At 48.7% G+C, this 9,811-nt stretch overlaps 1 protein-coding gene across 1 annotated transcript in view; it reads left to right on the forward strand.

Moving 5' to 3' along the window:
- The window catches only part of OAS2 (2'-5'-oligoadenylate synthetase 2), a 32,594-nt gene that overhangs the window by 10,505 nt on the left and 12,278 nt on the right, over window positions 1-9,811 (forward strand). Inside the window, exons 4-7 of the mRNA XM_045296696.1 lie at window positions 2,450-2,628; window positions 4,163-4,398; window positions 5,095-5,242; window positions 7,648-7,831. Coding sequence (XP_045152631.1) covers window positions 2,450-2,628; window positions 4,163-4,398; window positions 5,095-5,242; window positions 7,648-7,831 — 747 coding nt within the window. The remainder of the gene's footprint in view (window positions 1-2,449; window positions 2,629-4,162; window positions 4,399-5,094; window positions 5,243-7,647; window positions 7,832-9,811) is intronic.

Raw genomic sequence — 9,811 nt, forward strand, 5'->3', positions numbered from 1 at the left:
GATAGACCCACGGTGCCTTCCATTCCCCGTCGTTTTATGGCGTCCCCGTGTTACCTGAAACCTTGAAGCAAATATATCTAATCATTAACTGATAATGTGGAGGCACCCACACTCACATCCTGATGACTCGCATGCAGAGAAAAGTAGCCTGTTTCCAAGGAAAATGCACCTGTTTGAAAGGCAGGCAGCCCTGTCTTCTGATCCTGGCCGGCCATTACCCACTGTTGTCAACTAAGATCAGGCTGAAAACACCCAGCTTGTAAGGCTGTTTGGGCACGAAAGCTGTGAGCAAGTGCCTCCCTCAAGCAATGAAAGGGGGAGAGGGCTCCAAATTGACAGGGAAAGGATTCGTTCTTTTAACAAGGATCCTGTCAGCACAATTGACTCTCATCTGGCAGAACATAACATCCATTAACCTATGCAATACGATCTGCTATTGCGTTCATCCAATGAATATCTGCTTAGAGTCCAGGGAATATGGGAAGGCAGGTGAGGTGACAGTAGAGCCATGGAAGGCCAGTTCAAAGCCCTATGGATGGACCCAGGTCAGAGCACTGTCTACTGCACTCACCTTGTCGTGCAAGAAAGGTGTGGAAACCAGAAACAATCTCTTTTCTCCCTCCTATCCAGCAGCCACGGCCATAGAGTGATCACACAGCACATTTCAAAATAAGATCCCTTTCCTAAAAGGAAAAAAATAAATGATTGCTTTCAGAGAAAAGTGAGCGACAGGGACACTTAGCCATTTCTTTTGTTGCTAATTATTAGCCTAAGCAATCCTAAATAATCTGTCCTGCAATCCCCTGGGGAGTGGAAGTGGCTAGCACACTCACCTGCTAACCTAAAGGTTAGAAGTCCGAGTTCGACCCCAGGTGCCTCAGAAGAAAGGCCTGGTGACCTTCTGAGAACTCAGCCCTGGGGAGCACGGTTCCACGCATGTCATCACGAGCTGAAATAGACTCCACGCAACTGGATTTTAAGCTCCCCAATCAGGCTTCCTTCAATCCCTACTCCCCTTCCCGCCTGAGGCTCCTCCATCTTCCCACCTTCTCATCAACCGCCCACCCAACCTCCAACCAGCCTTCCTACAGTGTCCATGTGTCAATCATATCCACCGCTACAGACTGCAATGACGGTTCTTGTCTGTTTTGCTGTGCAAGGGGCTGGCGCTGTTTCTGGCCTGAGAGGGAGTCGGTGCCCCACAAATGGGCTTTCTTATGCTCCTGATCGAGGCGGGCAGAAGGCTTCCACCATCCAGCTCACTGCATGCCCAGTGCAGGAGTCCCCACAACAAAGCCCGGCATCAATTTCACGTTTGGGTGAATGAAAGAAACGAGCCTGCCTCTTTCTAATGGGAATGGATACCCGTTGGTTAAACTCAGAAGTCTATTGGCATCGGGGCGTTGGTGGGGTCTCGGCATTTCCTGACCCCACACCCAGTGGGTCTCAGACGTCAGGCATCAAAATCACCTGGAGAACTCAGGAAAAAGAAAGAAACATAAGGAGGCTAGACTCTGGCCTGTGTGTGTCGTACAGCATCCTACTCCCAACCCACCCTCTCCTAATCTGGAGCTTAGAAGCCCAGATGGATTGCCTTGGGAGGATCCTGGGTCTCTTTGCGGGGTAGGGGAGTGCCCAGTTTGAGAACCACTGCCTGCCCTCACTCCACCTCAAGGGTCCAGCCCTGAGGAGATCTCACCTGCCTCTAGGTCTCCTGCCTTTCTCTTCCTGCCCCCTTCCAAGCCCTTGTAACTCGCCCCAAACCAAAGCCACTGCAGCCAGTTGATTCTGGCTCCCCATGACCCTCTAGGCAGAGTTGGGCATTTCCGTAAGTCTTTACGAAAGCAGGTGATCACACCTTTCTTCCCAGGAGTTGAGCTGGCTACCTTTTCATTAGCAGCCAAGTACTTGAAGCACTGCCCCACCAGGGGTGGGGGATGGGGGCTTTCCAGCACCCTAGACGTTCTGAAATAAAACATTCCCTGGACTGACTCATGTAACAAAACCACCCCATCACCGTCCAGTGCATTCTGACACACAGAGAATAGATTGTATGTGATCGCTAAGCATGCTTCCCTGCCTGATGAAAACCCAGCTGCACCAACAGCGGGTTTTTCAAAGAAAGCATACCTTTCTTTTTTCCTTTTTAAAGAAAGTATTCCCTACTGACTACCTCACTTTGTGTTTATAGTTGTGTTTCTGGTCCCTCCCTTTCGGGTCTGCTGATTGTCTCAAGAGCCGTGCCATGCTGTTTCTATTTGAGTCACTTTAGAATGCGTTTTATTAACAAGGAGAGCCAGCCCCCCTTCACCATTATCTTTACTGTCAATATGCATTCTCTACACGATGGACTAGCCGGCCCGTGCTGTTAAATCACGACCGACCTTCACTGTTTGGCTCTCTGAGGTCACCTGATCACCAGAATGCCCCGGCTTCTCTTTCCCATCAGGCCCTGGTGAGAAGCCCAGCGCCCAGATCTATCGAGAGTTGAAAAGTTTCTTGGACACAACATTATCCCGGCCCAGTGACTTCTCAGTCTGCTTCATGACGCTCCAGGAGGAATTTTTTAAGAACCGTCCCAGAAAACTGAAGGATTTGATCCTCTTGGTAAAATACTGGTATCAGCAGGTAATTTTCAAACGATATCTATTGCTGTCATTCCTTTCCTTCCTGTTGAGATCAGGGACGTGCGACCAGCGTACGTATACAGCTCAGTGTGTTTTTCAATCCTTATAAGCAATGCCCAGATCAAACTAGAGAACGTTTCCTGCACCCCAGAAGGCTGTCGCTAGTGCAGTCAGGGCTCCCCCCCAATTGAACCACTCTTCTAATATTGTCAGGAGATACCAGTCCCTGGAGAAGGACGTCATGCTTGGTCAAGTGGAGGGGCAGCGGAAAAGAAGAAGGTCCCCAAAGGGGTTGGATGGACACAATGGCTGCGACCCTGGGCTCAGGCACAGGGACTGCTCAGTTCTGTTGTGCCCGGGGTCGCTATGGCTCCTAACAGCCACATTCTCGTATCTGTCACCAACTTGCTTTTAAATTTGATATACAGAGTCCTACTGAATAGACTTTCATGTCTGCTTTCTTCTGCTCAACATCACAGCTGACAGGTTCATCCACGTATTTGCACATTAACAGTAATTTTTCATTGTTTTGTAGCATTTCCATGTATTAAGAAACTACCCAGGGGTCCTCAAACTATGTGGCCCACATGCGGCCCACCGAGGACATTTATCCAGGCCGCCAGGTGTGTTTGCCCCATTTGTGTTCTTACTTCAAAATAAGATATGTGCAGTGGGCATAGGAATGTGTTCATAGTTTGTTTTTTTTAACTATAGTCCGGCCCTCCAACAGTCTGAGGGACCGTGAACTGGACCCCTGTTTAAAAAGTTTGAGGACTCCTGGTTTACCCATTGACCGGTGCAACTGTGAATAGATATCTGGATGATTCCCAAATTGGAGCGGTTATGAATTCATTTACTACCCTCTCCTATGTGTCTCTCAGTGAGTTTCAGCACTTGTTCTCCTTGGGTCAGTCTTTAGGGATGGAATTGCTGGGTTGTAAAATACATGTGCATGCATATGTGTGTGAATACAGAGGTGTCTGCATAGGCACATACTTTGGACATGTCACAAGAGGCCAGTCCCTGGAGAAGGGCATTGTGCTTGGTAAAGTGGAGGGGTAGTGAGAAAGAGGAAGACCTTTGACCAGATGGATCGACGCCATGGCGACCATAGACTCAAACACAGCAACTAAGGTGAGGATGGAGCAGGACCGGGCGGTGTTTCTTTCTGTTGTACGGAGAGTGGCGCTGAGCTAGAACTGACTGGGCAGTAGCTAACAACAACAACAAAAACAACAACTGATACATTTGCCATAGTTATGAGTGGAGAATGGATGGCTGTATTTAGATTTTGTGAACGCTACCTGCCAAGTTCCCAAAAATGGTTGCACCAAATTACATTCCCCTCGGCAGTGTACCAGAGTTCTAGTTTCTCCATTTCCTTGTCAACCCTTGATGCTGTCAATCCAGTTAACTGTAAACATCCTGGTAGAGAACGGTGGCTTCATATAGGCTTCTAATCTCTTGCTTCCAGATTCCTCACATGGGAATCCTGGATCCCCAAATGAGCTCTGGTTGTCCTTTTTCTCCCACAGTGTCAGGAAAAGCGTAGGGATCCAGGCAAGCTGCCTGCCTATGCTCTGGAGCTGCTGACGGTGTATGCCTGGGAACAGGGATGCGGACAAGACGACTTCGAGCTAGCCGAAGGCATCCGAACTGTTCTCTGGCTCATCACGCAGCACAAGAAGCTGTGTGTCTACTGGACAGTCAACTACAACTTTGAGAATGAGACGATGAAGAATATCCTGCTGTACCAGCTCCGGGCACCGAGGTACCCCAGGGCCCTCTCCTTCCACCTCTTTCTGCGTGGTCTGGGCTGTAGCCTTTAGAATGAGGTCCTGGCCTTGTCCTGCCGAGCCAGTGATGTGTCCAATCATGTCAGGAGGGAAGAACAGAGAGGTCTGTCTAAAAGAGAGGACGCCCTGGCCTGTGCTTTTCACCTTGTGTCCCGTCACACGGTGTCTCCAAGACAAATCCCAAGGGCCTTTCAAAAGCAAATACAAAGAGCACTTCAATGCCATAAAGTCCACCCCAATGCCTAGCAACCCAATAGGACAGAGTAGAACTGTCCTTCTGGGTTTCCTCAGCTGTCAATCTTAGGGGAGCAGGAAGGCTCTGTTTTCTCTGGCCACATGACTGGTGGGGTTTGAACCTCTGACCCTAGTTAGTTAGCAGCCCAACACATAACCCACTGTGCCACCCGTGGTACAAATGGTTAAGCACTGGGCACAAACTTGGAGGTTGGCAGTTTAAAATCCCCTCCTCTGGTGCCTCACAGAAAAGGTCTGGTGATCTCCTTCCGAAAGGCCACAGCCGTGGAAACTCAGTGGTAGTCCATAAACAACGAGAGAGACAAACAAACCCGGAGCGGTGCTTCCCCTTGAGAGGGAGACTAGACGGCTCACTGACTCTGTTATTATGAGCGGCCCAATGGCTTTTTAACCTTCTGGTCTAATGGGATTCCTAGGCCAGTCATCTTGGATCCAGTTAACCCGATGCATAATTTGAGTGGAGGTCCAGACAAGTGTTGGGAATGGCTGGACCAGGAAGCTCGAGTCTGGCTGTCGTTTCTGCGCCCGGATGATGGGTTCCCTGGACCATTCTGGAATGTTCTGGTAAGAGTCCTGTGTCATGCTACAGGGCAGGCCATCAGACTCCAGCCTCTTCCCAAAGCCTCCTCCCACTGACGTGATGGGTGACGGGCAAAGAGGGACAGGGGGGTATATGGTCCTCACAGAAAAGAGTCTGAAATGGATTTCTGAGGAGGTGAGAAGGTGGGGGTAGATGAAGAGGAAAGATCTAGCCAAAAGGAAGTGGCGGCAGTCAGAGGGGCTGGGACATGCTCTGGGGACCCTTCAAGCAGGTGCCAAGGGGAGAGTGGGGAGAGGGCTTGGGACAGGAGTAAGGATGGAGCCTGTGGTTGATGCACTAGGGTCCCCACACCCAACACCCAATGGAGAAAATAGCAAGTCCACCACACAGACTGCTCCCACACTCTCTGAAAAGTAGGGTTGCTATGAGTCAAAACTCACTCAAGAGCAACTGACAACAGCCATATCTCTAATGGTAATAATATGATTGATTAATATTATGAAGGTTGCTTGATCAATATTATTGTGAATAATATCATCTGTCCAATTTGCCCAATTATCTCAAGACCACACATAGCTTTGGCATTTTTTTTTTACTTGTTACTCCTGAACTCTGAGGAGGTCCTAATTGGCCATGGCTCTTGTACTCCATTCCAGCCAGGACCCACTGATAAGGAAGAGGCCCCATCCCTGCCAGATTCACTGGTGCACACATACACATGCGTGCCCATGCACATACCATACACATGTGCAGATATACCTGCATACAATGCACACTCTCGAACAGTAGTTCTCAACCTGTGGGTCGTGACCCCTTTGGGGGTCGAGCAACCTATTCACAGGGGTCGCCAATTCATAACAGTAACAAAAGTACAGTGATGAAGGAGCAACGAAAATAATGTTATGGTTGGGGGGTCACCACCACATGAGGAACTGTATGAAAGGGTTGAGGCAGTAGGAAGGTTGAGAACCCCTGCTCTAGAACAAAATCACAAGAGACCAGGCTTTTGGTCAGATAGAGAGTTGCCATCTGAAGGGGAAGAAGGCTTGAAAACGTCAAGAAAGAGGAAATGTGAAGGGATCTTATGTGCCCCTAGATGGTACCCTCCCACGGCAAGACAGGGAGTCTTTGGGTCAGAGAACCCTGAAGGGGTCTTTACACTGAGAGCAGTGTCTTATTTAAGAATAGCAGAAATTGGGGGCAGCTTCCCCAGGGAGATGAAGTAGGCGGGCTCTAAGCCACTAAATCAGCTTACTTGGGTTAATTTATGAACACTCTTTCTTGTGAATTGAGTGGAAGTCGACAGAGCAGATCAGCTGTTCATTCAGTGATCCATACCCATTTTGTTTCATCTCATTGACTGCAATCCTCACAGTGTCCCATCTCTTCTCCCACTTCCTCCCCGTGTTTCCGGTTTCCGTTCCTCCTCCTCGCCTAACACATCTGAACTCTGTCCTTGAGGAAAGGTTGCCTTTTTGATCTCGAATAGTGGATTGTCCTAAGGAGTGCACATTTCCATCGTGTTATGGTCCCTTTTATAGGTCTCTGTATTGTTTGACTGAAAATGAAGCACTGGCATCCGTTCATTTCCAGATAGAAGGTCACCAGGGTCAGAGTCAAGAGGGTGTTCCATTAGTCCCTATCTGACCAAAAACCTGGTCTCTTGTGATTTTGAGTTTTATTCTATCTCCCACTCTATCCAGGATTTTCTCGCTGGATTCCTTTCAGAGAAGTTGGTAGTGGTAGCCAAGAACTATCTAGTCCCTTCGGCCTCAAGGTTGTGGAAGCTGATGTTCATGAGGTCCAATAGTCCATTGGAAAAATTGCTTTCCTGTGTCTTTGCATTTCTCCACTCTTCTATTCTCTGCAGGGAGAGAGGCCAATGGCTGTACTTTACATGGCTGCTGATGAGCTTTTAAGGCCCCGGTTGCTACTAGCCATAGTAGGATGTAGAGCCTTGTCTTTGTGGACTATGTTATGGCCACCGATCTTGGTGGTCTAGCCCATGGTCCTGAGTACTTGGGCAATTTTCAAAACAATTGGGGATGTCAAAAACGTGAGCTTGCTGACAGTGGACTTTTGAGAGGCTGTGGAGCCTCCACTTGTTATTAAAAAGCAGATAAATCCAGGTTGATACCCAGAGATCACTTTTGACTCGTTTAGGTAACAACACGATGAAGTTGAAGAGTACAAATACTTCCTATGGGCTAAGGGAAGATGATTAGAGGGGGTTGGGGCTTCTGAGGACTCTGGTACAACTGTCAACTCTCAGGTATATGTTTGAGATATGTTCAACGAGAGGGCTGAGTAGCAGGATGGGGTGTGGGGGAGGGGGCATCACAGAGACCCCAAAGGTACAGGAAGAAGGAATCCTTGGGGTCTGCTTACAAGAAGACACTTACCACCCAGTTTCTATCTCTTCCTCCAGCCAGCACCTCTCTACATCACCCCGGACCATCTACTAGATAAGTTCATCCAAGACTTTCTCCAGCCCAGCAAAGAGTTCCTGGATCAGGTCAAGAAAGCTGTTGATATTATCTGTTCATTCCTTAAAGAAAAGTGCTTCCAAACTTCAGTAGATCGGATCAAGATTCAGAAGATCGTCAAGGTGAGTGCTGGTCTTTCTATCAAGGGACTATTCCTAAAAGGGAGAGCAACCATCATTGAAGCTCTCCAATCCTACCTGCCATCCAACACTTGAGGGCAAAGGAATAAGAAAGGGAACTTGAGGAGTTCAGGGAACTAGGCTACTGGTGCTCCGTCGAGGTGTTGATAGACTGTCTACATCACCAACAACATACTTTGGATCCTGGAAGTCCTTGGTGTTCCTTGGCTTGGGGACACATCCCTCCCAGGTCTGCTTCTGTCTTTACATCACCTTCTCACTCATGTGTCTGCTCTCCCCTTCTCTTGTAAGTGCACTGGTCATTAGATTTAAGGGACACCCTAATCCATGATGAACTCATCTCACATGACACCTACAAAGACCTTTTCCTCACATAAGGTTGCTCACAGGTTCCCAGGGGATATATCTTTTGAGAGGTGTTTGGATTGAATTCTGTCCCTTAAACATACAGGTTGTAACTCCTAGCCCCTGTTTTAACCCCGGGTGAAATTTCACGTCGGCATGGTGTTTCTTTGCTAGGTTGAGGAGGCAGACATAGTGAAGGCTATGTCTGAAGTCAGTTGTTTCTAGGATGTAGATCTGCTGCCAAGGTAGGTTATCCATGGGGCTTCTAACTGGAAGGTCAGCAGTTTGAGATCACCGGCCACTCCTCGGGAGAAAGATGAGACCCTCTACTCCTGGAAAGAGTGACAGTCTAGGAAAGCCACAGGGGCAGTCCTGCTCTGTCCTCTACGGTCACTCTGAGTCAGAACTGACTCGATGGCCGGGCGCTTGGAACCCTAGCCCAAAGCCAGCACCCTTCACAGTCTGCTCACCTCAGACCTCACTACCCAGTGTGCAGATCAACCCGGTGTGCAGGTCACATGAAGGGAGAAGTAAATAGGGATCCCCATGTCAAAGGCAGTCTGCAGGGGTGTGAAAACACTGAGCTAGCGACCACTTTTGTCGTAGTTGGAGTGCACACATGTGATGTCCTCTCCAGGCTGAGACCCCATGGACGCGACAGTCAATCAGGAAGGCAAGGTGTCAGGGCACACGGAATGGCACAGTGGGGAGGGAGCCACCCGCAGATCAGACATGGCCTCCTGTTTTCTGACATGACTTGCAAGCTGGAAGGGTTGTTTGCTGAGGCAAAGGGGAAGAAGGAGAGGAGAGTGGGAGGAGGAGGAGGAGGAAAGAGAGGAGGGGAGCCCGGAGTAGAGGAGGAGAAGGAGATTAAGAGGCGAGGCATACAGAAGAGGAGGTAGCCTCAAACCTCCACCGAGCACTCCACTGTTTGTGCCATGCAGGGAAATAAGTCATTCGTATGCAGTTGTGTGTGTAAAGAGGTGCGTACAAGGTCATGAGAGATAGCCACCTCCTCCCGACCTGAATTGGGACCGGATGCACGTATCTCTTCCTAGTTCCATGAGAGCAATGTCTTCCCTGGCTTTTGGAATGATGATAGGACTCTTTTCTCTTCTACTCATTATTTGTATGTTGGTCCTTTTGATGATTATTATTCTCCTTGCCACCTTATTTCGACGATCTTTTTGATTGTTTCTGTTGGGTTTCCCAGAGAAGTGGATGCATAATGACAATAAATGATACAAGGGTGGATAGGGGCCTCAGGGGTTGTGGGGGTGGGTGCTAGGGAGAGAAAATGAATTTCAGGAATAAACAACTGAAAGCAGGAGTGGGGAGGGGGCACTAGAACTGGCTGTGGCAGCACAACTCATTTTAAAGGCAATTTAACCTTGGAGGGGCGGTTCTAACAGCAATCTGGTAATGATTGTACAATTCTCCTTGATATGACTGAATGGTTGAACTATTGAATTGCATGATATGTAAATTATGTGCCAATAAAACATAAAAAATAAAGTATTGATATGTCTAAGACTGTCGGGGGTGAGGAAGAAGCACTGGGGGAATGCAGCGGAACAGCAGGGGAGGGGAGCAGCAAGATCCCCAGGGAATGATGAGGGTG

The sequence above is a fragment of the Echinops telfairi genome, unplaced genomic scaffold, assembly GCF_000313985.2.
Source record: "Echinops telfairi isolate 266 unplaced genomic scaffold, ASM31398v2 ScPeMD7_7412;HRSCAF=8450, whole genome shotgun sequence".
NCBI classification, from domain to species: domain Eukaryota; kingdom Metazoa; phylum Chordata; class Mammalia; order Afrosoricida; family Tenrecidae; genus Echinops; species Echinops telfairi.